Genomic DNA, 27,194 nt, shown 5'->3' with positions numbered 1-27,194 from the left:
CAAATTACTTTATTACCTTTTCAGATCTTCTTCCAGTTGTTTATTCTTTGACCGAACTGTTGACAGCACCATTTCAAGATCATTTTTTACTTTCTGCAACTATAAAAGAATAGAAATTAAACTGTTTGCAGGTAGCCCAGACGGTAGTATTTGTTCTATGTAAGACTACATTTGTAAATCTGATAAAGGGGAACAAAATCATCTGCACCTTAATAAACATTAAAATCCAGTTTAAAATGCAGAAGCTATTCAAAACATCACTGTGACCAGTTGCTCATTAGTGTCTTCTTGAAGCTCACAAAGCTTAACAAAATACTTAATTTTACCTGAAGTACACACATGAACTGCTCAGCTGATGAATGGCTGAGGAGAAAACGTCTACAGCACCAGGGCTCTATTGTCTAAACTATTGCAGCTGCTGGCAGGAATGAATCCATGCTACTTGCACCACATAAAATGTACAGAAAATGAAGATGCATCAAAGAAAGACTAACTGCATCCATTAATTAAATGATCCTCAGTGCTATGACACATCTGGGATAGGAAAAACAGAGAAATAAAACGACTGCAGTCAGAAGCTATAGGCATTGCTGAATGTAGGGAACAGTGGACTCTCAGTGGGCTGGGTCTTCCATTATAGAAATCACAGAATACGTAAGGTTGTGTTGAGGAACACATTCAGTGCAGGTGGCTCAGGGTGCAGCTGCAGCAGAGCTGCAGGTTGAGCTCTGGGCTGAGCTCTGGCAAGAGCCCCAGGCAAGTGAACTACCAACTCTGTACAACAGGGGGCCTCGGGGCCTGTGGCCCTGCCAGTGGAGGGAACATTGAGACATGGCAGAAGCTGATGACACCTGGACTTTTCTGTGTTTACACTGTGAGGGCATAAAAGCCTTTTGGCTTTGAGGGTATTAAATTCCTTTTTTCTGGGTCCTTCCTCAGAGGCACCCAGCTCAAGCTGTTATTCTGTTATTATGCCATGATTAAATTATTTTAAGGATCAGGATGTGTGAACCTAAGGGAAGAAGGAAACCTAGGATTGAGCGGGTAAGGACACCTGATCTGTGTGAGTGTGGGTAGCTGTGAATGGGCTTAGTGACTGACACCACAGCTCCTGGGCTGTTGGATGGGGAAGTTTCTTTAACCATTGTGACAGGCCACAGTGGGTCACATGGACCAACCTCCCTGGTCAGGCAGGGGTCATCCAAGAGCACATGGCATGGGTTGCATCCACACAGGTCATGACAAACTCCAGCAAGGGAGACTACACAATCTCTCTGGGCAATATCTTCCAGTGCACAGTATAGAAGCTCTTCCTTGTGTTCTTGTGCATCCCATGGCCTCTTGTCCTACTGCTTGGCATCAATGAGAAGAGTCTGGCTCCATTCTCTTCAGACACTTGTATAAATTTATGAGATCCCCTGTTAGAGCACTATGGTCTTGAACAAAATAATGTTTCTTATATAAGCCTATGATTTGGATGTATTTTTTCTGCTTCCATACAAAATAAGAGCACCTAGGAATTTAGCTCAAAGAAATATACATTCTGAAAATATGCTACAGAAACAAATATGCTCGATATATATAACATCTGGAAAAAATGCTGTAATCCTCACATATCAGATCAACATGCCAATCAAAGTGTGTAACCTAACAACTTTTTGATAGTGACTCTTAACAGCAGTCAGATTTGCTGTTGTGAGTGATACTAGAAGGCATTAGACCCAGGAATATTCTCAAGTCACATAGCATTCCTATGTCCCATCAATATAGTATAATGTTACCCACAAGACATTATTGATTTGCTCTTTCTTCCAATGGAGGAACGCAACAAAATATTTGCAAATTATTGCCACAGAACTCAATGTCAAAGATAACTGACTCTTCCATGTAACACATAATATTACATCATTTTCTATTAAGTACGAAATGCAATATATTATAACATTTTGTTTAAAAAAACATACAAAAATATCTTAATGGCAGGTGTCTTTTCAGTGGTACAAAGTGATAGCACAAGGAGCAAGAGGCCCAAACTCAAATACAGGAATTTCCATCTGAAAATTAGGAAAAACTGCTTTACTGGAGGGTGACTGAGCACTGAAACAGGCTGCCCAGAGAGGCTGTGGAGAGTCCTTCTTCAAAGATATTCAAAAGCCACCTCGACACAATCCTGTGAGGCGCTTAGGGGCAGGGTTTAGTGGTGGATTTGGATTGTTGGACTCAATCATCTTAGAGGTCTTTTCCAATCTAAACTATCCTATGACTCTATCTCCAGAGGTCCCTTCTAACTCCAGCCATTCTGTGACAAATTAGCAATTAAAATTCAGCCACAGATCAACTTGAAAACACAATTCTGAGTGGATCTTCTTGCCCTTGAGCAATGTTAACTGAAAGTAATCTTGAAAAGTACAGTGTGTAGGCTTCAGGTCTAGAAATGGACCCTGCTGCACAATGTTACAGATGATGATGAAGTCTTTGCAAGGCATGGTCATCAGTCAAGATTTGTCTCCTGGTGGCATCCAGCGCAATGGGATTCCAATCTTAAGTGAGGCCTTGGAGCATTAATGTAGCAGGGATGTCAATTGTCACATCATTTTCATTGCATGCAGATAAGTTTGCTGAGCTACTGTGATTAGATGGTGTGTCCAGAGGCAAAATACTGTTCATTGTGCACTACTCAGTGATTTGTGCAATAAGTCAGTTTAAAACCTCACTCATCATAACTAGGAAATTTTACTAGTTATACTAGAGGGGGAAAGAAAGCATCAGAACAACATAAATGGCTGAAGGAAAATACACAGCATTTTAGCAGTCCACCCTAGGAACAGTCATAGGAAAATGCAGCAATTGCATGTATTGGTTTTTTTCCCAAAGAAAATTTTATTAAACTTACCTCTTCTTTTCCCAATTCTAACAGTACATCTGGATTGGTAGAAATTACTGAAAAATAAAATTAATTGTTTATTTTTTCCATTGGATGATAAAGATTTATTTATACTGAAAAGCAGAGTGGCTAGAGAGAAATTTGTGTAACTTCTGAAGAACAGTTTGGCTCTCAGTAGCAGTTTAACCACATGCTGTGGTGTCCTGCCGGGTTAACCTACTATCACTATTCAGCAAATTAAATTAGACTGAAAAAAGTGCAGTGTTAATGCTTGTGTGTTATTTTTATACCTGAACTGGCTCCAAATACATTGGTGAGGGTGCATGATGAATAAACAGCGTATGTCTATACATATCAAGACAATCAAGCCTGATTTTTTTAGCAGAAGGCATTCCATCAACATTACAAATGTGGGCAATCAAATTCTTCCAGTCCTCCAATTCCTTGTTAAATAGCCTCCTAAATGCTTGATCAGGACTATAGAACCTAGTTTTATAACTTCAGAAGCATGTCACCATCCTTACTGTTCACAAAAACAGTAGGGAGATGAATGGCCCAGCAAGGCCAATACCCTAACTCAAAACACTGAGCGACAGCAATACCTAAGTGAAACCAAAGTACAATTCAAGAAGATGAAAATTTTTCTCCAGAATGCTTCTACAAAATGCAGTGATTTATGACTCATGCATTTTCAGAATGAAAAGTTAAATTCTTGTTTTTTACAGCATTCAACAGACTCCAATCAATTCTCAGATCCATGTCAACTTGCAGCTTCTGCATAAACATATGACTTTTTTGAACTATTTCAATACATTAACAGGAGAAATGAAAGCTATTCTAACAGATTAAAATCTTTATAGGCGGATTTTTTGGTGCAAGTTTGGGCTTGAAATCTCTAATCTTACAAATAATTACTTAAATAAAAATTCCTTGATCAAAAAGGAAATCCTTAACCCTCTCATGACAGCATTCAACATCTCCTAAATACACACAGTCTATTTAATAAATTCAGAAAAGCACTTTCTTTGGTAATGCTACAGTACTTACCTCAAAAATTTTAAGGAGCTTTAGATTAGTAGTTTTAAAAGCACTGTTTGTTCTGAGATGAAAATCAGAAAAACTACTGAAGCATCAAAAAATGCATTAAATTAAATTCTTCAATAAAACTCCTTTTAGTTCAAAAAAAATTGGAAAATTACTGTTTCTAAATCTTGACACAAAATTTAAGTACTCTGCTTCCACTCAAACTTAAGAGCTGCAGGAGACAGTGGTCTGTGCTTTATTGGAGTAAGATTTCTTTATTTACATGAATCTACTACCTACATGTGATAAAATTAATTGGTGAGCTTTTATTCACATTCACTAGTACATTTGAAAAAAACTCATACAATTCTTCCTCCTGCCACTTCCTGGTGACATGATCTTTATAAGCCTTCCCTTACCAAATATTACCAATTTTTACAACTGCCTCATAATGCTTCTTTATTTCTAGACACCTGATCCTGAGTTCATGCTTGCCATTCACTGTTCATACTGTGTGAGTATCAGAATAGAAGGCCCTGTGTTCCTGGGAAAGAAATCACTAGCCATAATTTAGTGAAGGAACAATGCAGATCTAAAACACTGGGACAACACACTTATGCCAGCTGCTGCTGTAAATTCACTGCTTGCTCAATCCACATCAATTAAATCTTTTTCAGTTTTGTTGAATCACTTGCAAAAAATCAAATGTCAGAGAGAATTGCCTAGTGATAAACAGTACAATTACTAAGAAAAATACTACCAGATGCTAGGAATGTAAAAGCAACTACTATGCACATGTTTATACAGAAACTCATATTAAAATAAAACAAAAAGGTATTTGGCAGAATACTGCTATTTTGCAAAGAAAAACAGAATTTATGCAGAGACCACAACTGTTTGAAATGGTTTAAAATATGGTTGCTTTCACTTCCTGATTTTGCAAAGGTAAAAGTTAAATTTTATAAGCCAAAAGCTTTTTTAGAAGTTTTAATTCAGCTGATTTAGCAGATCTAGAGCTACATAAATAATACCAGAAACTGAGAAAGAAAAAGACACTAAAGCAAAAGCTTTGCAAAAATAAAATTTGCATCGTGAATTCAAGTCTGCTTGCCAATATTGTGCTCAAAAAAATGTAGAACTGCCAAGCTATAACCTCTGAAAATAAGGTTTAAGACTGAAATGCTGACAGGTCCTCATTTACAGGAAATGAACTGGCCACTACTAAAAGCTAAAACCAAAGTTACAAGATGGCCTGACATTCATGCTCTATTACTTAATTGTATTAAATCAGTATTTCTGCTATTTTTATTTAGATATAATCAGATAATGTTTTCAATTAAGTAATTCCTCCTTCAAAACAAATTGTAGGTAGAAAGAAGCCAAGACAGAGAAGTAAGCAAAGGGGACTCCTCATTTCCATACAAGCACCACAACTCTATTCAAATTCTTAGCAGGATTTTTTTCTTCCACTGGAAAGGGAGCCAAAAAAAGGCAGAGATTTGGTTGTAAAGTATTAATTATAGACAATTCTCTATTAAAAAATTAGGGTTTCTAATAAGAAATATTATCATCTGGGAAGAAGAAAGAATGGTTGAACAAAGTAAGTCAGCAAGCCAAAAAAATAGGCCAAGGATATTTTTAAGCCAATAGCTTGAAGTTTAATATACATATTTTAGTACGGAAATCTAACAACCTCAGGTATTTTACCCAGATAAAAACTAAGTTCTTTCAATTAATTTGCTTTAAGCCAGCAACTTATTCATGAACAGCAGCCAGTAACCAGTATGTTCCAAATTCATTCAATGACATGCCTTTGGTCTACATACCTCAGTAGCACTGGAGGCTGACAGTTCTTGGAGTGAGGCTTAAAGCACTGAACTATGAATTTATTCTAATACAGCAACAGTATCTGTTTATACAGAAAAAAAAAAATCCCAGCTTCTCTAATTTAGTGATGAGATGCAGCAAATACATAGACTTTGAAAAAAGTTGGAGAACTGCCTCTGATGTTGATCTGAAAAGGCATTTCCATTTGGCTAAATGACAAAACATTGGAAATCACCACATGCTGTCTATAAGACATTCCTATAATTTTGCAAATACTATAAAACCAAGCTTTACTGGCATAAAAATATTCAATTGAGTAAATATATTAATTTAAAGATTAACTAGAAGTTTTACTTGTTTGACAGGTGCTAACAGGTCCTTGACAGGAGACATAACCATGAGTACTACCAGAATATTAATGATAGTGTAGTGTGAACTGTTTTAGTAATGTCCATATGGGACATCTGAAAACAAAGATTACTTTACTCACACTTAGATCCTGAATGCTTTTATTTCCAGTGTCTGGCCACATCAGCCTTGCAAGAGGGTAAAATTTATCAGCAGTGGTGCTTATGTACAAAGAGAACTTTGAAGAACTGAGGAATTGATACCTTTTGACTGATAATGCCTAACAAACATAAGAACTACCACTAGTCTCAGTGGTTTGTGCTTCTCAGAATCAGTAAGTGTTCTGGATTCCTGAGTTTTTTTAAAATTCTAGTTGCTCTTACCACTTTATCTTGACTTGAAATCTCCTATCCCTGTTAAATCAAAATAGGTATTTCACTAGAGTGTAAAGGGCTTAGCACTAAAGGTCTATTTCAAAGTTTCAACTGCCACATCATAACACTACACACATTTAATCAGAAAAACAATCAGAAGATGTATGGTTAATGTATCAGCTTCTTAAAAGACAAAATTATTTGCCAAAATATTTCTGTTCTAAAAACGAAATACAAATAAAAGATAGAGAAAAAACAATCACTTAGAAAACAATATGAAGGAGGGTAACAGGATAATTAACTTTTATTATTTGGTTAGGAGATCTGCTAATCATTGTTTTTCCATTTAATTGACTGATAAATTGTGATATGAATCATGCACTTATTTGTCCAGAATCATAGGATTAAGATATAGTGGAATTCACTTTTAATTTCAAGTTGACTTAGAACTAAAGTGCAAAAATAATGAAGAAATGAAACATACATCCTACTTTTTAAAGTAGCATTATTTTAATTTTTAAGTAGTTATGGAATGAAAATAAAATCAGCAGACATTCAATACACTCATGGCCTAGATGAAAGAAATTTTGCAGTAGGTTATATAAACATTCCTTACAAGGAAACAGTTACTTACCTTCAGGATTTCTTGCTTGCCACTGATGAAAATCTACTGTTAAAGCTTTCCACCGTAGCATTAACAAGGAAAGCTGTGTAACAAGAAAAGAAGGATATCTTGAAGTGTGTTGAGTTGCATTGGCATAAAATGAGGTGGAACAGGATAGAAATCGACTTGTTAAGTTAATACAGCAGAAAACAAATGAGCATCTATTACAATAGAACACTAGTTTCTTCAAAATATTTTACAGTAATTCACAGGGATCATGGAATGTTTCTATTATTTTTTCAAAAGGGGGAAATGAGAAGGAGTCAGAATTGGCAGAGTTGTGAAGGCGCTACAGAGGAAGGTTCATACAGGTAAAGAAATACTTTCTAATGTCATTTCTGATCCACCCTTTGCATATCTTTGAACCATTCCCACATATAATATCACTGGATATCAGGGAGAAGATATCAGCATCTCCATCTCCACTTCCCTGAGGAAGATGTAGAAAGTAATCAGAAAAAACCCCTCAGCTCCTTCTCTACAAAGTAGAGAAGCCCAGAGTCCTCAGCAGTTCCTCACAGGACATACCTTCCAGCCTCTCACCAGCTTTGTTGCCCTCCTCTGGATGCACTCAAGGGACCTTCACAACCTTCTCAAACTGTGGGGCACAGAACTGCACTGAGCACTGCAGGTGAGGCTGCACAGCCCTGAACACAGGGACAATCCCTTCTCCTGTGGCTGGCAGTGCCACCCTCCAGGCTCCCGGGATGCCGTTTGCCCTCCGGGCTGCCAGGGCACCCTGTGGGCTCTGTCCCCTCTCCTGGGGCTGGCAGTGCCACCCTCCAGGCTCCCGGGATGCCGTTTGCCCTCCGGGCTGCCAGGGCACCCTGTGGGCTCTGTCCCCTCTCCTGTGGCTGGCAGTGCCACCCTCCAGGCTCCCGGGACGCCGTTTGCCCTCCGGGCTGCCAGGGCACCCTGTGGGCTCTGTCCCCTCTCCTGGGGCTGGCAGTGCCACCCTCCAGGCTCCCGGGATGCCGTTTGCCCTCCGGGCTGCCAGGGCACCCTGTGGGATCACCCTGAGCCGCTGTCAGGCAGCGCCCTCAGAGCCCTTCCTGCAGGGCTGCCCAACAGCCACTCCTTTCCTGCTGGCTTGCTGACATTAGATGTCATGCCACTGAGGATTGCCCAATGTTCTAAGCTAGCTCAATCCCTCTGCAAGGCCTCTGGTCCCTCCAGAGTGCCAACCATCGTCCAGTTTGGAGTCATCAGCCATTCCAGTGCTTCATCCAGATCACTGATAAACACGTGGAACAGAGCTGAGCTGCACCCTGAGGAACACCACTGGTGGCTGGTCACTAGCCAGATACAGCCCCAGTCACTGCACCCCACTGAGCTCTGTGTTTCAACAGGTCTTTACCCAGCACACTGTGAACCTGCTCATCCCACAGCTGCACAGTCCCCAAGGATACTGTAAGGGATAGCACAACAATGACATTTAACAAGAAGAAATTACATATGCACTGATTAGGGAAAAGTCCAAACAAGTATTGAAGTTACACCCCCTTCTCCTCCCATTTTGTTGCCTATGTTGGTCATTTATTGGTTGCATTTTTCAAACTTAGTAAGAGAAAATCTGTCCTGATCTTGATTCCTGAGGCTTCAGTTATATTTCCTCTCCCCTGTCCAGATGAAGAGGCGAGTGATGAACAGCTAAGCTGGCCAGATAGGATTAAACCCACCACAGGGAACTGGCAGGTGAAGTGGTAAAGCCACTATCCATCACATTTGAAAAGTCATGGCAGTCTGGTGAAGATCCCACCAACTGGAAAAGGAGACACACAACCCATATTATTAAGATGACAAAACCAAAAATCTGTAAAGTACAGATTGATCAGTCTCACCTCTGTGCCCAGCAAGACCAAGGAGCAGATCCTCCTTGAAATTATGCTAAGACATGGAAAATTAAGAGGCAACTGTTGTTAAGCAACATGAATTTAAGGGCAAATCTCACCTGACAAATTGGGTGGCTTCCTATAACAGGATTAGGGCATTGGTGCATAAGGGAAGAGCTACTGATATCATCTATTTGGGAGCTGTGCAAAGCATTTGACACGGTTTGGAACAACATGCTTGTCACTAAACTCTTGAGACACAGATGTGACAGACTGCTCAGCGGGTAAGGAATTGGCTGGATGGTGACACTCAGGTACAGTCAACAGTTCAGCATTCAGGTGAAGATCCGCGATGAGGGGGCATTCCATAGGCCCTGTTTCTGAGACAGGCACTATGAATATCTTTGTCAGGGACATGGACAGTGGGATCAAGGGCACCCTCAGCAAGTCAGTGACAGCACCAGGCTGTGTGGGACAATTGACACACTGCCAGGAAGGTATGGCATCCAGAGGGACTTGGACAGGTTTGAGAGCTACACTAGTATGAAACTTCTGAAGTTTAACAAGACCAAGCACAAGGTCCTATGCCTGGGTCAGGGCAACCAACCCCCAGTATCAATATAGGCTGAGTGAGAGTAGCCCTGCCAAGAAAGATCTGGGAATCCTGGTGGATGAGAAGTTGGACACATGCACTTGCAGTCCAGAAAGCCAATCATAACCCTGCATCAAATACAGCATGGCCAACAGGTAGGTGAAGGTAGGGGACTCTGCCCCTCCACTCTGCTCTGGTGAGACCCCACCTTGAGTGCTGCCTCCAGCTCTGGGGTTCCTAACATAAGAAAGATGTGAACTTGCTCAAGTAAGTCTGGAGGAGAACCACAAATATGATTGGAGGGCTGGAATACCTCTCCTATAAAGACAGGTGAGGGGAGTTGAGTTTGTTCAGCCTGGAGAAGGCTCCAGGGAAACACTATAGGACCTTCCAGTACCTGAATGGGGCCTAAAAGAAAGAAGAGAGACTGTTTACAAGTGCATGTAGTGATAGGGTATGGGGAAATGGCCTTAAGATGATAGAGGGCAGGTTTAGATTAGATACTGGGAATAAATTCTTTATTATGTAAGCACAGAGACACTGGAACTGGTTGCCCAGAGAAGCTGCAGATGCCCCACCCCTAAAAGGGGTGAGGCCAGGCTGGAAGAGGCTTAAAGCAACCTAATTTAGTTGAAGGCGTCTCTGCCTATGCCTGGGTTAGAACTAGATGATCTTTAAGGGCCTTTCTAAGCCAGGCTATTCTCTGATTCTACGGTCTTAGCAGAAAATGGAGTATTTTTAAAAACTCACTGTCTTACCTTGGCATCTGATGGTAGCAGTGTCTCTGTTCCTAGAAGCATTAGCTTGCTCTGACACTTGGTAGAAACAAAAATAAATAAAACACAAAGAAAGTTGTTTACTCTTCTCTTTTGTAAGAACAAAATGCGATTCTTAGAAATTTAAAACCAACTTTTTAAATATAGAAATAAATGAATTTTAACTTGGATCCTTCCACATCCCCTATACCCTAACCCAGAAGAGCAAATTAAGAAAAGTTTTGAAATCACAGCACAGTAAAGTAGAACTTAATTAACTCTGAAGGAGAGAAGTAGCAGCTAAAGAAAGATGTATTCTTTGAGTAAAAAGACAAGTTATGAGTGAAAAGTTTATATGGGGAAAGGCATTGAACAGATGAAGAAGATGAGAAACTGAGAAGAGAGTCATGGACAAGGCTGAACAGTATTCCCTAAGAACTGACAGAAGTTTATCTTTTCTGGGAATCCAGAAAATAAAAATAACCACCCCATAACTGTTATTTGTTAACATATTGTGCTATGTACAAGAGAGAAGTTTTAACCATGACAATGTAACTGTGAGTTTGCAAGGGAGTAAGCATAGGGAGGCATCACTGTCCTCCGCTGCCTCTCTCTCATCCTATTCTCTCTCTCCTCTAAGATCCAACGGACGTATGAAATGGAATCCCATCTTTTGTGAGGCTGAAGAGAGAAGGGTCTCTGTATGCTGGTACTACCACAACACAAATAAATTGTTTCATTTTCCATAATTTTAATATACACTCCCACACTAAATAAATAGTAACATCAGCACATTGACTCTACAAAGCATTCTCCACCCCTCCAAGCACTTCTACATTTGACCTTTCTGAAGATACTATTTCCTTTTTTTTTCTGTTTGTGATTTTTTGCTTGTGTGTGTTTTTTGGTTGGTTGCTTGGTTTGGTTTTATCAGAGTCGTTTCTTTGGAGAGGGTGGGGCAAGCATGTGGTGAATAAAATAATTCTGAAAAAGCTCTATAATAAAGCTCATCTATCATTTATATTTGCATACCTCTTCCATCTGCTTCCAAATACTCTCACATTCATCCAAGAGTTCTTCCTTGGCTTCAACAGGACCAGCTGTGTTACTGATTTCTGATAAACATTCAGCCTATTAACAAGCAAAGAGAACAGTTATCATGTTGATCTACAATAACTGATTACTTAATCATCCTTGCCATTTCAGATCAACTATGCAACAGAATAAACTCCCTTAATCCAAAGCTTTTAGCTAACTCCTCCATAGTTTTAGAAAGCACCAGCCATTAAGTAAAATCTGCTAACTATATAACTAAGTAGAATCAGTGTCTAAGAAGACACTAATAATTTACTTTTAAAATTGAATGACAAAATCCTAAATTTTCATAACTGCTTTCATTATTTGCAATGGCTTCTTTATTTTCTGACAACTTTATTGTAGAAATAATAAGAGAGTTACAAAGCTAACATCTACATGTTACATCTACAAAGCCACACTCTACCTCCATTTATCTGCAATATTTATTATATATTTTATATATATGTTTATATATATGTTTATTTTTAAGCACCTCTGTTCTGTCAATAAACATGTAATCTATTTCTCTTTCATTTGAATTCAGAATATTTTTGATTAACAAATTTAACACCCTCAAAGTTAACAGAGAAACAAACAAAAGAACCTGAAAGAACATACAGACAACAAAGGAAAGAGAGCACCTGGGGAGCCAAAATAAAAATCAACCCAAGTTAAATTAAAAACTTTGAGAAACTGCTGGGTCAGAAAGAAACAGCTGGAATTAATTTATGAATTTGTATGTTTCTCACTTAAGAGATACCTGAATGACAGCTGCAATTAACAGGGGAAAAATAAGAAGGACTAAAATTTTTTTCCCAGCGAAAACAATCAACAGGCTAGATATACCAGATGCAGGAAGCCTTTAAAAGTACCTAATGGGTCACTAGACCCACCAAACACATAGAGATTAAACAGAAAGGTTAAAAATAGATAATGATCTAGAGAAGAATTACACTTTTCTACTTCTGATTGAAGCATAAATTACTAACTAAATCTTTTGTTCTTTTTCAGTACAAAAACATAGCATCAGAGAAAATTATTATTATTCTTTAAAAGGAGTGAAATATTCTACTAGTACTTGCAAAGTTCAAGCACCTCATAGCAAAGTGGATGAGGAAAGAGAATCAGAACATCTCACTGAATGCTGGAATTACACTAGAGAACTCATACATAGCCAATACTTCTACTAAGTCTTCCTGGCAAATTTCTTGCATTTAAAACAGCTCTACAAAATCTAGGTTACCATGATCTTATAAGAACTAGTGAGCATAGATTTTGGAAAGGAAGATCATTATCTTCTTAAGAATCTTGGAATGGCTCCATAATATAAAACAGAACCAGTTCCCGTAATTTATTAAGACGTCTGAAATGCCTCCAGCAAAGACTGCCCAGAAGGAAGAAACTAAGAAAGAAACTAAGCAGTTTTTTCTCAGACAAAAAAAAAAAAAAAGACAAAGGGAGTTTGGGGGGATAGTGGGGAGACAGAAGCATAAAAGGGAGAAAAAGAATCCCATGCTTTGGAAACTCGAAAGGGGTCATGGGGTGGGATAAAAACCTATTCCGCCCATATCCCCTGCATTACTATAATTCATCACTATTAAAGCATTATATGGAATAATAATGCTTTCTCTTCTCTGAAGAGAAAGACAGAAAACCTCCATCACACAAAAATTATGAAATTATTCTGTTGATAACTTTAAATTTCTGGGTCAATTTCATACAACATTTCAAAATGTACATATTGTGAGACATGACAGGGCTCTCACAAGCCAAACTGACTTTCCGTCCTTAATGCTGTGCTCTTATCTACCTTACACAGTACACACAATGAAATGTCACTTTCGGATCTTATTTTCTCGTAGCTTGCAATTTTTCCCCATTTCAGTATGGTTAAATTACATTTCTATTTCCACACCATACCTGAAAACTGAAAGTTTTTTAGGCATTAATACTAATGTCTTCCATTTTCAACAAGTTATTCCTTCTTACTTTATTTTAGGACTATATAATTAGGTAAGAAATACACACATGTCCAAGTGTAGGCTCTATGCTAGCCAAGGCTTTACAAAAAAATCACAGGATGGGTCAGGTTGGAAGGGACCACAGGGGGTCATCTGGTCCAACCTCCCGTTTTAAGCAGGGTCATCCCAGAGGACAGGCACAGGATTGTGTCCAGATGGTGCTCGAGTATCTCCAGTGACGGAGACTCCACAACCGCTCTGGGCAATCTGTTCCAGTGCATGGTCATCTGCACGGTAAAGTTCTTCCTCATGTTCAGGTGAAACTTCTTGTGCATGAGCTTCTGCCCATTGCCTCTCGTCCTATTGTTGGGCACAGCAGAGCAGAACCTGCATCCATTCTCTTGGCACTGTCCCTTTCATACCCGTACACACACATGAAGAAGGCGAAATGCGTCCCGTGACCCAGCACACAACGACCAGCTGCGGGCAGACGGCGAGGGAGGGGAGAGGAAAGCGACAGAAGGTTTGTGAAAGAGACACGAAGGCGCCTTAGGAAGCAAAATATCGGTAGGGTACAAACAACATCGCAAAAGCGGTGAGACGGGGAGCCCCCACCGCCAACCCCCGCAGCACAGCGGCGGCAGGACGTGAGGCGGGACATCCCAGCTCACAGCCCAGGGATGAACCGAGCCCCTTCCCAGCCGGGAAGACAGCACCCTCCCTGCAAAGCAGCCCCGCGGCCCCAGCAGCCGAGACCGCCTCCCGGCGCCGAGGTGTCGGGGCGTCGGGGTGCCCCTGAGCGCCGCGGGCCGCCCGGGGCTCGCCCGCCCCCCTTCCCGTCCGTTAACTACCATGGCCGCTTCCCGCCGTCCGAGCCGCGGCGCGCACGTCACTTGCATAGCGCCCGGCGCGGGGCAGTGACGTCAGCGCCATGGCGTCCGCTGAGCCGGAGCGCAAGCGAAAGCCACCGGAGGTGGAGGCGGGTGGCCGGGATTCGGCGGCAGTGGACGAGGAGGATGAGGAGGAACGCTGGGTCGGGCCGCTCCCGGGGGAGGCCGCGCAGGCGAAGAAAAGGAGAGGTAAGGGGAGGAGTGAAGCTCTGCCCCGACTGCCGTCGGGGCGGTGGGATCGCCTCCAGGCCACGCCGGGCGGGAACGGCCACAGGGTGAGGGCAGCTGTCGGGAGCCCGGCTCCTGAAGCTGTGTCTCGTATGTAAAATGAGCACACTGGGGGAAACCTTCAGATGCGGAATTACAGGGCGGGGGTGCCTGGTGCTGAGAAACTTGTGGCCGTTCAGCCTGCAGAAGAGGAAGTTACGTGGAGACCTCGTAGCAACCTTCCAGTACCTGAAGGGACTTAGAAGGAAGCTGGAGATGGACTCTTCGACAGGAACTGCAGTGATAGCATCAAGACTAGTTGGTGCAAACTGAAAAAAGGAAAATTCAGGTTAGCTATAAGAAAAAAATTCTTTACTGTGAGGTACTGGCACAGGTTGCCCAGTGATTTTTTTGGGTGCTCCAACTCTGGCAGTGTTCAAAACCAGGCTGAATAATTGGAGCAGCTTCGTCTAGTAGGAGGGGGCTTGGGACTAGATGGTATATAAGGCTAATTCTAGCCCCTTAACATTCTATGATTCTAAGACCTTTGCTTCCTCTGGAGAACACCTTAAGGCTAAGAGCCCTGCTGCTGTGCAGGCTGAAGCTGTGCTGTTTATTGTTGTAGAGTTAATCCGTCTTTCAGATCACCACCCTAAGATGCAGCAGCAGGAGAAGCCTCTAGGCTGTGTTTTGGCATGTGGTGTTGATGTGTGCAGCAGCTTCCAGCTCTCTGGGTATCACTTAAAGTTTTCTTTAAGTAAAAAAAAACAATGATCATTAGATGTAAACATGAAAGTTCGGTAAAAAATACCGTTGCACAGGTGTTAACATGTAGGATCTAAAGATCAGAAACAAAACTCAAAATCAGATTATTTTAGGTTAGCCAGTTAAACAATGAAATAGGTGGATACCAGCACTTAAAATTTAGACTACAGGACCTGTGTGGGATCACAAATCTTGTAAAAACAGCAGGGATACATGTGGTTTTAGAATGAAATGAGGTTCAGATGACCTTCTGTTTACTGGCAGTAATTTAAAAGCTGTTGATTGATGTTGTTTCTTTTTGAAACAGTAAAACAGTTACTGTAACAGTTGCTTTAAGAGGGAGGAGCAATATGAGTTAAAGCGGCATGTGAGTGGCTTTAGTCCACAGAAAATGTCTGAATGCAAAGCCAGACGTAAAAGCCCTTTAATTATGTTTGCACAAAATCCTGCATGTTTTTGACTAAACATGAGTAAGCAATCAAAGGATAAGTAAAAGAGAACAAAATGTAGACTAAACATGAGTAACCAATAAAAGGATAAGTAAAAGAGAATGAAATGTAGATGTAACTTAGTGAAAAAAAATCCTGACTTTTCTTTCCATTCTGTGTAGTTCTTGAATTCGAACACGTTTATCTTGAAAATCTTCCGTCGGCTTCAATGTATGAACGCAGTTACATGCACAGAGATGTTATTACACACGTGGCATGTACAAAGTAAGTATTTTTGTTCTCCATTGTATTTCTTTGTCTGGGGTGTATTTTTGTGGAGGATAAAAAGTTTTCACTGTAGAAGCTTTATAACAGAAAGTTACAGTGTCCTGAGGTGATTTTTTAAAGGATGGTAGGTTTTTTTAAAAAAATAAGTTATATCTTGCTTACCTAGAAGCAAGATATAATTTTTTTTATAGGCTAAAGGAGGGTCTTAACAAATCCTTGTTAAAATATGCAGGAAATACAGGAGTAAGTAATAACTTACTCCCTCTGAAAAAATACTGTTTGCCAGAATTGCAGAGATCACACACACACACACACATACATTGTAACTACCATGAAACCAGACTTAAAATAGGAGTTATATTTACATATTCAAAAAGGATAGTGTTATATTTTGCTTCAGTTTGACTTCTCATAGATTAATCCAGAATGCACTAAAATACCTGTTTTGTTTTTCCAGGAGTACTCAATAAATTACTGTGACAGTCTATCTGAATAGTACCCATTCAGACAGACAGTCACAGTAATTTATTGAGATTTCATTCTCTGCACAGTATTAATTCTAGTGAAAATTACTGACCAGTGGGAAGGTGCATAGTGTGTGCATTTGTTTTCTTTATTTTATTTTTCTTTTCTAATTGTAGGACAGATTTTATCATAACAGCCAGTCATGATGGACATGTAAAATTCTGGAAGAAAATAGAAGAAGGGATTGAGTTTGTTAAACACTTCCGAAGTCACTTGGGTGAGAAGTTGCTCTTTCTTATCTAAAGGACTTTACTTTTTCCTCTCCCTTGCTCTTTGTTGTTTGAAGAGAGAGTGCAAATAGAGAGAGATTCTGGGGTTCCTTTAGTGCAGTCAGAGATTAAATGATATCTACCAATATTCCTTTTATTCCTCTGTTCCATTACATTTTGCTCCCAAGCTGTAGCAGGGATAGGATGAAAATTAAACATGAAAAATGAAGCCTTTGCATTGCCTTGTGCCTGATTGTGGGAGAATATCTGGGACATAAGTGAACAAGATATACAAAAATGTTCATAAAATCCAGAGAAGTTTAAAAATATGTTGCTTTAAATAAGGATACCTCAGTCTTTTTTGCCCCTTGCAGTGTGGAAAAAAAGCAGTTATTTTCATCTGGAATACTGTAACTGTAGAGTAAATTCTGCCTTATTGTTGTAATTATCAGAAGAATTGCAATTAAGAGAAACTTTAACTCAGTTTTCTGAGCTAATAAGTACACAAAGGTTTTCAACACTATGCTAAGCACTAAATAGGCTGGACAGAAAATTATATTCTCAACAGTATTAGAAACTATGATATGCCTGAAGCAAAAAGATGCAGTTTGATAGGCAGAATGTTACAGTAAGAAAAATATTTAATAATAGGTAGTAAAAGCATGGTTTTCTTTTAGAGTGACAAGAAATACTAAAGTCTGGTTTTGATGTTAACTATCGGCTTCTTATTATATATAGAAGCAAAAGGTGTGAACAAAGCCTACCATGTGAAAAATCAGCATTGTGAGAACTTTATGGAAGGCTCAGTTGCAGAGGAGTTTTGAGTATCATGGGTGCAATAATCTGTAGAGTTCTGCTGCTTTTACCCTGTTGAGAGATGCCAGCTGAGGAGCACGATGTTTACCCCATCATAATGCTCCCAATTTTCTAAAATCAACATTTTAAACTAAACTTACTGTCATTATAATATTTTACTATGTTTTTTGTAAATTGTTGATTATCGCATACCTGAGTCTAAATACTGATAGGCCGTCAAGTGTTGTTTTGTGAATTTTATTTTTTTAAATAATATCTAATTGAATTCAGGTAGAGTTTTAAATGGAAAAGGTGACAAAACAGTTGGGAAACAGGTTTAAGCCTCTAGGTTTTCCCTATGTATTACTGGAATGAAGGATGTCCTTTCCTATTTCTTAATAGTATCTTAAATTAATTCACAGGTGTTATTGAGAGTATTGCTGTTAGTTCAGAGGGGGCATTATTCTGTTCTGTTGGAGATGACAAAGCGATGAAGGTGTTTGATGTAGTCAACTTTGACATGATTAACATGCTGAAGCTTGGGTAAGTTACTTATTTCTCAGAAGTGTTCTTTTGAGATTATCGGTGGAGGTTGTTTTGCTAAGAGATAAGTCAGTAATTTGGGGTTCTTGAGTTCTTCCCTTTCCCCCATGCCTCAGTCATATGAAGTTGAGTAAACCTGCATCTGAAATGAATCCAATGGCTGGAAACTGCCTGACTGAATAGAAAAAATTACTATTGCAGCACTGGAAGAGAGGAGTAGAAAAGGAGCTTCCTCAGTGTTACATATTATGCACAAAGATGTGGGGTTTCTTCAAATATTTAGCTAGGCATAATTTCTTTCTGTTGTTTGCCACTGAGTTTAAAAATTACAATCTATTAGTAGTTCCATTAGGGAAGGGATTTGGCCTGCCTGTGTTGTCTCATTTGTTGTCATAGGGATACAATTTCCTTTTTCTGCTAGAAGCAATATTGTTTTTTTCTTTAGTCTTATAGTTACACAGTATCTACCTAAAGGATCTGGGAGAGACAGGAATGGATGTTACTGGAATTATAACAATACTGGAGAAAAACAAATCCCACACCATGATGTATTGGTTAGTTTTGAAACTGAATAGAAGTATAAAGTCAGGGAAAGAAGCTTTTACAAAGAACATGTAATAAAAGCATATGCTATCTGCTTTGTTTGTTACAGTTTTAGTGTCATCCTCCAGATAATGTGATAATGTACTTCACCTGTAGGAACTGATTCTCTCTTCTCTGTTCTGGAAAAATTCCAGTTAGGCTTAAGCTTTTTGGTTTTGCTGTTATTTTTGACATAGCCCTGCACTGTTATTACAAAATTTGTAAAATTATAGAAAAAAGAAAATTATATTCAAAAAAGCGCTCCTGATCTTCAGAGCTTTCCAGTTCTATAACTAATCTATAGACCATGGCTCTCTGCAAATCTTTAGCTCTCTGCTTTATGCTTCCATCTGTCATCTGGAAAACGTTGCCTATTTCTGCAGAGGCTTCATATTTATTTGATCCTGTTCTTCCTAGTGAATTTGAGACAAAGTATTTGTTTCTCTTTACAGACAGAAATTGAAAATCCAAATTACTGGTGTCTTGTCATAGTGTCAGAATATCATCAGTCCATCAGCATCCATTAGTTCAGTTTGTGAAAGGATACTAAACATGTTTCCTCTGGAGATTGTGTAATTTTTTTGACGTTTGCAATTTAGTTTGAGTTCTAGTTTTCAGAATCTTTGCTTACAGACTTTAAAACAAACATAACTTATATTATTGACTATATCTCTGACTTATCTGATTTGTAGATTTTTGCAAGCTGCAAATGAGTTCCTTCTTAAATGCACTCACAGCCCTTATTGAATATAGGGGGATTGTCTTAATTTGGTTTGTATCACTTCTTGGAGATTTTGTGGGTTTGTGGTTTTTTTTCTGGCAAGATCTAGTTGAACTTTTGCAAAAGTGTATGGCAGAGGTGCAGTTGTCTTAAATACTACTGAGTCATTACTCACTTAGAAGATGGAGGAGGAATGGTATTGACTTACATATATTAATGCCATTTGGGCTTTTTATCTGAATTTCTGTCCAAATTAATCCTTTTTACCCACTTTCTACTTGGACTATCACAGCCTCTTTACAAAACAATATGGAAGGAACAGAAATTGGTAGTCTTCCGCTGAATGGTATTTCTTGGTAAAACTTGCCTATAACATGCTGCCTATTAGCAAAATACGTATTAGCAAAACTAGTAAATGAAGTTTAAAATTTGCTTCTGGTGTTTGATTTCAAGTTTACAGAATAATTTGACTCTTACCTAATAATAACCATTCCTACTTTATTTTAAATTTTTTTTTTCTTTCTACTCTTTGTTGCAGCTACCACCCTGGCCAGTGTGAATGGGTATACTGCCCTGGAGATGCTATATCTTCTGTTGCAACATCTGAGAAAAGCACAGGGAAAATATTCATATATGATGGACGAGGAAATAACCAGCCACTTCACGTTTTTGATAAACTCCACATGTCCCCTCTTACTCAGATACGCCTGAACCCTGTCTACAAAGCAGTTGTGTCTTCGGACAAGTCCGGAATGATTGAGTACTGGACCGGTACTCCTCATGAATATAAATTTCCCAAGAATGTGAACTGGGAGTATAAAACGGATACCGATCTATATGAATTTGCTAAATGCAAGGCTTACCCATCCAGTATAAGTTTTTCACCTGATGGCAAGAAAATGGCCACTCTTGGGTCTGACAGAAAAGTTAGAATTTTTCGTTTTCTGACGGGAAAGCTCATGAGAGTCTTTGATGAATCTCTGAGTGTGAGTTTTGTCTTGTTTCTCCTTCTTGAAATGTTTTCTCTACTTGCATTTGTTTGCCAGCACATTCACCTAAGCTATAATTTATTTCTAAAGGCAAGCTTCCTTCCCATATTTTTCTTGCAAAAAAGGCCTTCTCTCACCAAGAGGCGTTCTCTTGCTTGTCTCTTAGATTGCTTTCCCCAAAATAAATTCTTACTGGTTATGTTACCTACATACTGAAACAGGGTTGTTGATTTTCATTTCTGTTTTCATGCTGCTAGATTACACTTAACTAGAAAGCAATTGTGGAAGATAGTGGAAAAAGCCCATTGGAAGTGACAACATGATAATGAATTAAATTTGTCATCTTCTAAGGAATTTGATAGACAACTTTCACATGCTTAAGCCTAGTCCTACAACATGCCTGTTGTATCATTAAAATAAAGAGAGTATTCCTTGTATTTATCTAAGTCCTTCAGTTCAGTTTGAATGGAGTAATCTCACTTGAATTTAGTATTTTCTAATCATGTGAATCAGTGTTTTACTGGAAAAAAAGTTTAAAATATGTTATTATAGTAGTTCTGGGGTTTTTTTTTGTAGATGTTTACTGAACTTCAGCAGATGAGACAACAACTGCCTGACATGGAGTTTGGGCGGCGTATGGCAGTTGAGCGTGAGCTGGAGAAAGTGGATGCAGTAAGATTAATTAATATAATTTTTGATGAAACTGGACACTTCGTTCTCTATGGAACTATGTTAGGCATTAAGGTCATAAATGTAGAGACTAACAGGTAAGTTCCAGTGACACACATAGAGATAAACTTCTGTTTTAAAGTCTTTATTCAGTCAAATTTAGAGTGTATGTAAAACTTGATATGACTATGGAGGTGTCTAATCTTTTTTTGTTGTTATTTGAGAGCCTTACATTACACTGTAAGGCTCCCACTCTTTGTAAGGAGCCATTGGAGATTACAGCTTAGACAGATAGCAAGCACATGTATTAAAAATGTGTAATTAATTAATCTCTGTCTAACTGGATGGGATAACATAAATGTAAAGTAAAGGTGGATCATTTAGTTGGGATTTTTATTGCATAAGGAGGCTGACTGGTAAATTAAGGTACCAAATTTAAATAGGGAAACATCATAAAAATTATTAGTAAATAATTATTTTGAGAGGATTTTGAAGTTTTGCTCTGAATGTAACAGTCAGAAAGAAGATATTTTCTGACTGTGAGCAGCTGAACATTAGACCTCTTTACATCTTGTATTTCAGGTGTATTCGTATCTTGGGAAAACAAGAGAACATCAGAATGATGCAACTAGCTTTGTTCCAAGGAGTAGCAAAGAAACATCGTGCAGCGATCACTATAGAGATGAAGGCATCTGAAAATCCTGTTCTCCAGAATATTCAGGCAGATCCAACAGTAATCTGCACAGCTTTTAAAAAAAACAGGTTTTACATGGTGTGTGGTGTTTCTATTTAAATAGCTCCATTCTTGTATTGATTTCTCTACACTAATTTTTGTTTTTCTCTTTGCACCTTTCTAGTGTTTTTTGTAGTTGTAAATTCAGCTTTTACAAAGGAGTCTCTTTATATTGCAAGTATATTTAGAATTTTTATCTTGAACTATCTGTACATTAACTAGAAACAGCTGTGATTTTTTCATAAATTTTTATTCCCCCAAGAAGATGATATCCTTTTGTTCTTGTTGAAGAAGAACCTAAGTAAGAGCACTTAAAAAACTAACCAGATTTTATAAAGAAACAATAAGTAACTGTATGCATAAAAAAATATAATAGAAAAAAATTTCAGATGAGAATCAAGACTTGGTAACACTAAGGACACTATAAGCAACCAAGAAAGGAGTCATCTTCCTGTTCACAGTTGGGTTTTTAGGTGAGATGGAACCAAACAAACAATTTCAGAGTGGTTAGTAGCTGATTTGAGAGGTCATAGCCATAGAGGTTAGAGTTTGGACTCTCTGTTATGCCTTAAATTTGCTGGGTGTCTATAGTTTTATATTAATGCAGTATTGGAATAGGAGGATTTATTTTAACTTTGCAGCGCAACTGCAAAGCACAGCTAATCCTTTTGGCATAAAACCTGCCAAATTCGTTTTAGTATAGCAAAACAGCCTGGTATTCTCCACCTCATTTTAAAGAAAAGATGCTGAACTAGTGCAGACTCTTGTTGTAAAGGGAGAAGTTTAAAGCTAACAGATTATTAAAAGTTATTTGGATTTGCATGTAGTTTTACTGGAATTTGTGACTGTGGAAATGCGGGCAACATAACACAGCAGTCCAAGGATAGACTGTTTATGAATTATCTTTGTACATTTCAAATTGAATTGGGTGTTCAGCAGGTTGAATAATGACATTGATGTGTTGGGTGCAGGGCACTGTGTATTTTAAGAGGAAAAAAGAAAAAAGCAGTTAACCTTCTTTTCTTTTATGCTTCAGTTTACTAAACGTGAACCAGAAGACACGAAGAGTGCAGATTCTGACAGAGATGTATTTAATGAGAAACCTTCTAAAGAAGAGGTCATGGCAGCCACTCAGGCAGAAGGTCCCAAAAGAGTGTCAGACAGTGCCATCATCCACACAAGCATGGGAGATATTCATGTCAAGCTTTTTCCTGTTGAGTATGTAGTTGCTGTATTTTCTGGGTTTTTTGGTTTTGTTGCTTTCTTCTGTCCCTTGTGGTTGCAGTGTCCAAGACTTACCTCATGCTAGGAAGAATTATTTATTTTCTTTCCCTTTTTCTACTGTTTTTGTTTCCTGACAGTTTCTTAATATGCTAAGGGAGGAATGTGACTCTTAACAAACAAAAATAAAGTAGGGTAAAAATAGTCTGGGGCACAGGAGTTTTTGGAATTGTATTTGGGTTTATTTAGTTACTGATTCAGGGAGGGTTTTCTTTTCTTAACTTTTGTTCTTGAACAGATAATGATACTCTTCTGTGTAAGCTCTGTATTGTAAGGCAGTGCTGTTTGCATAGATCTTGAAAAAGAAAGATGATGTTGGCATTAGCAGCAGATTTGGCAGCAGGTCTGTGCGAACCAGAAGAATAGTAGTTTCAACTTCTGAATGTGGCCAGTGTACTACACTTTGTTATTGCAGCTCCTTTAAAAGCCATATAACATTTATACCAGCATATAATAATAGTGTTGTGTATATCCAAAACCAGGCATAGAATTGAAAAGCTTTTTGCCTAACAATTGCTAAAATCAGTATGTCCTTCTCTCTCCTTCGTGATGCAAAAATTGCAAATATTCTGTTATTTAACAGGAAATTTATATAATATATTGCTATACATAGAAACCTTAATTATGTTGATGTACTCCATGCTTCTCCAAAAATATATTCATCTTTGGTCTTAAGCACAGGTAGGTCAACCTCAATTCTACCCTCTAGGGCTACCAGACTTTTACTGCAGTCCTCACCAGTGTTTTCTTGCATCTGGCTCTAGTTTCTGGAATTCATAATTATAGCATATAGGTTGTAGTAATGGTAGAGCTCTTGTCAGCAAGTGACAGGTCAAGCTACATTAATTCTTTTTTAAAATTGTCATACTAATGTGTCATATCTGCATGCACAGTATTGCAAGGTGCTTCACTGCAATGTTCTATATGCAGTTTTAAATAGAGCATTACTAGGGTTGGTTCGTCCATTGTTAGGTTTGTCCTTTCTTATTGTAGTATTTTCTCCCAGCTGAGCTTTAAATTAAAATCTCTTTGGTGTGATTAAAACTTTAAAGAAGAGCATATAGGATATGGCTCTGTACATCTTTGAATTCTTTGGTCATTTCATTGTGAAATAAAGTTGTGAATGATGCTGTACTGCTCAGCAAGAGCTGGGACTATAATCTAGTCTGTTCCATTAGTTATGACATTGGTGCTCTTTTTCACAAGATAGCTTGGAGTGTCACTAAAACCCAAGCTAATACTCATTTTCACCATTAGACTAGAGTAACTCTACAGCTGTGGACTCAACTTGGCCATTTTCTCCGTATTGGGAGTGCAGATAGAAGTGGTGCCTTGAACTAGGCCTTCAGGAGACAGATTTGGTTTCTGGCTCTCATGGTTTAACCCCAGCCAGCAACTAAGCCCCCCAGAACCACTTGCTCATATCTCCCTTGGTGGAATGGGAGAGCACTGGAAGAGTAAGAGTGAAAACACTTGTGAGTTGAGGTACAGACAGTTTAATAGGGAAAGCAAAAGGCATGCACCCAAGCAAAGCAAAATAGGGAACGTGGACAGGCAGATGTTCTACTATCTCCAAGAAAACAGGTCTCCCTCACATGGAGTGGGTACTTGAGAAGGCAAATCACCATTAGTCTGCATGTTCCCTGCTTTTTCCCTCAGCTTTTATGTGCCGAATATAATGCCATATGTGCAATGGAGCATCCCTGGGTTCAGCTGTCTCAGCTAGGTCCCCTCTCAACTCCTACAGCCCCAGCCTTCTCACTGGCAGAGTGGGATTAGGAGCAGAAAAGGCCTCAACAGTGCATAAGCCCTGCTCAGCAACAGCTAAAACATCCCTGTGCTATCAACACAGCTGCTGCCTTTCTGTGTAATCACACAGCTTTGTAATTCTCAAGCTTTTTGCTTTCAGCTCTTTTTAAGCTTAGGTTTGAGGAGATTTGTTTTTTCCTTAGTTGGCTAAATCCCTTCCTACAGAATCCTGAAACATTGCACAGCACAAGGGGGTCTTAGGTCTTAGTCCCAGCTGAAATCTTTATGGCCCTGTCACCAGACAAATATTATTGTGTTTTCTGTTACATGATTTTAGGTGCCCTAAAACAGTGGAAAACTTCTGTGTGCACAGCAGGAATGGTTACTACAATGGACACATAATTCACCGTATCATCAAGGTAACTTGTAACATGTTAATTTTTTGTTAATTTACGTAATGTACTCTGGTGGTCAGTCCTCTGTTAACACTTCCATTTCCCTTTCGCACACAGGGTTGTTGGAGTACGTTTAGAATTCCTTATATATAGCTCTGATGTTCTAAACAGCTTTAGCACTTACTAAAGTTGTAGTAGCTGTTCTGCAACTGATAAGGTAGCAGAAAACTGAAAATTGAAAGATGAGTCCTGCTATCCTGCTTGAATTAAAACTTTGCTTCATGTCAGAAGACCTTTCTTGTAAGGCTTTTTATTTCTGTCGCACCAGAATCAAGTGACAGAGTCTAAGAATTTGCAAAAGGTAGAGACAGTCAGATTTCTGTCCTTCATTGGCAGGCATAGTGAGTAACCTTGCTTTTTCTCAAGTACTTGTTAGACACTTAAAAAAGCCTTAAATGCTTTCTCCCTTTCACACAACATTTTAACACATTTTGTGGATATGTTTGAAGTAAGTTTGAAAAAATGTCACCTAGCATGTAACACTTATGGTTACGTATTCTATGCAGTAATGTGATAACTTATAATTTCTGTGCAGGGTTTCATGATTCAGACTGGTGACCCAACTGGTACAGGAATGGGAGGTGAAAGTATTTGGGGAGGAGAATTTGAAGACGAGTTTCATTCAACTTTACGACATGACAGACCATATACACTCAGCATGGCTAATGCAGGACCAAATACCAATGGATCCCAGTTTTTTATAACAGTAGTCCCTACTGTAAGTAATACTAAAAGCTCAATTTAAGGCCTGAGAGGCTACCTAGATAGTAAAAAATCAACTTTTTTCTCATGAAAAAAGGAGCACATTAGTATTTACTTTACAAATAAATGATACACATGATGTGTAGTGTATAGGCTTCACTGAAACTGTCCCTTACAAGATAGAAATACTTTCCCATCACTTGTGATCAAGAAGCCTTTTGCCTTTAAGTGGAGTAAGGGTGGTATAAAATTCCTAGGCATGTTTGCAATTATGTATTACTAGAGTATCTTATGTTAATAATAGTGGTTTAAACTTGATGGAAATCTAGGTATTGCTTAGATTGTTTGGGGTTTGGATATGGTGCCAGGATGTCTCTCTAATGGTGTCTGATTGTAGGTTTAAAAATTTCATTTGATCTGCATATAAATTCAGAGCCAACAATAAAAATTTTGATGTGTGAATCTAAGATATAGAAACCAAATCCTTAAGAGTAACGCTTATAAAAACTGCATTCTTATAGCACTTCAAAGTAATATATATAAAAAAACAAACTATCTACCATAGTTCTGAGGTTTATTAAATTGTATGAGGGCCTATATTCAAATTGGGCATACTGTCTGAGTATTGAATTGGGTAGTATTCTGTACTGGCACTTAAAACTCCTCTGTGAAAATAACATGAAACTGAGAGACTGAAACATTTCTGTGAACTGAGAATGCACTTTAAAATGAACTATACAATACTACTGCACTGGTAGAACATGACTGCTGTAGTACTTTAAGAAAGCAGTGTTATCTGCATTCTAGTATTTCCTTGCATGCTAATATTTACAGGGTGTTAGATTCCATAGTCTGGACACACAAAATGTGTCCATGTACACTTTATTTTTGGTTTGGTACCTAACCTACATGCTGCTTTCTATTTTAATACGCTTTTCTTTTTCTCCTGTGCTTTCAAACAGCCGTGGCTCGACAACAAGCACAGTGTGTTTGGACGGGTGACTAAAGGAATGGAAGTTGTTCAGAGAATCTCAAATGTCAAAGTCAATCCCAAAACTGACAAACCCTATGAGGATATCAGCATCATTAATATAACAGTGAAGTAAGGCAGGCATTGAAGGTTCCAGCTTAAGCAGAAAAAAAACTGAGCATGCGGGATCCAGAGAGAGACCTAGGAAGAACATTTTTGATAGTTCCTACATATGGCAAATACCAGGACAGAGCAATTACCAGTTCTACTATTTTTAATGTACCTAAAGTGCCGTAATTCTGTATTTCTGGTAAATTTGTATTTTAAAGTAAAAACATCTACATGTTTCTTACAAA

General features: G+C 38.7%; 2 protein-coding genes across 5 annotated transcripts in view; one reads left to right on the top strand and one right to left on the bottom strand.

The window, feature by feature from the left end:
• Positions 1–14,239, bottom strand: part of CENPK (centromere protein K) — a 22,430-nt gene extending 8,191 nt beyond the window's left edge. For 2 of the 4 annotated variants that reach the window (XM_077171304.1, XM_077171306.1), the window contains exons 1-6: positions 14,189–14,239; positions 11,332–11,430; positions 10,303–10,359; positions 7,091–7,163; positions 2,894–2,940; positions 17–99 (exon numbers count right to left, since the gene is read on the bottom strand). In XM_077171304.1, coding sequence (XP_077027419.1) covers positions 17–99; positions 2,894–2,940; positions 7,091–7,163; positions 10,303–10,359; positions 11,332–11,430; positions 14,189–14,236 — 407 coding nt within the window. In that variant the 5' untranslated portion in view covers positions 14,237–14,239. Of the gene's footprint in view, positions 1–16; positions 100–2,893; positions 2,941–7,090; positions 7,164–10,302; positions 10,360–11,331; positions 11,431–13,296; positions 13,391–14,188 lie in introns of those variants that run through there. The other 2 variants (XM_077171307.1, XM_077171305.1) reach the window with 2 other exon arrangements.
• PPWD1 (peptidylprolyl isomerase domain and WD repeat containing 1) lies at positions 14,233–27,194 on the top strand. Its single transcript, XM_054652239.2, has 11 exons — positions 14,233–14,416; positions 15,810–15,912; positions 16,557–16,657; positions 17,867–17,987; positions 19,829–20,276; positions 20,856–21,046; positions 21,531–21,720; positions 22,718–22,899; positions 25,049–25,130; positions 25,702–25,884; positions 26,831–27,194. Exons 1-11 carry the CDS (start codon positions 14,269–14,271, stop codon positions 26,972–26,974), a joined length of 1,893 nt encoding a protein of 630 aa, XP_054508214.2. The 5' UTR covers positions 14,233–14,268; the 3' UTR covers positions 26,975–27,194.

Source organism: Agelaius phoeniceus, chromosome Z, assembly GCF_051311805.1.
Source record: "Agelaius phoeniceus isolate bAgePho1 chromosome Z, bAgePho1.hap1, whole genome shotgun sequence".
Lineage (NCBI taxonomy): Eukaryota > Metazoa > Chordata > Aves > Passeriformes > Icteridae > Agelaius > Agelaius phoeniceus.
This window is presented reverse-complemented; position numbering and strand designations above follow the sequence as displayed.

What these genes read in the sequence shown, in the direction of transcription:
- PPWD1 (XM_054652239.2), top strand. Translation starts at nt 14,269, where the DNA reads ATGGCGTCCGCTGAGCCGGAGCGCAAGCGAAAGCCACCGGAGGTGGAG. An exon ending in GTCAAGCTTTTTCCTGTTGA is followed by an intron (nt 22,900 to 25,048) that starts GTATGTAGTTGC and finishes ACATGATTTTAG; the next exon opens with GTGCCCTAAAACAGTGGAAA. An exon ending in TAATTCACCGTATCATCAAG is followed by an intron (nt 25,131 to 25,701) that starts GTAACTTGTAAC and finishes ATTTCTGTGCAG; the next exon opens with GGTTTCATGATTCAGACTGG.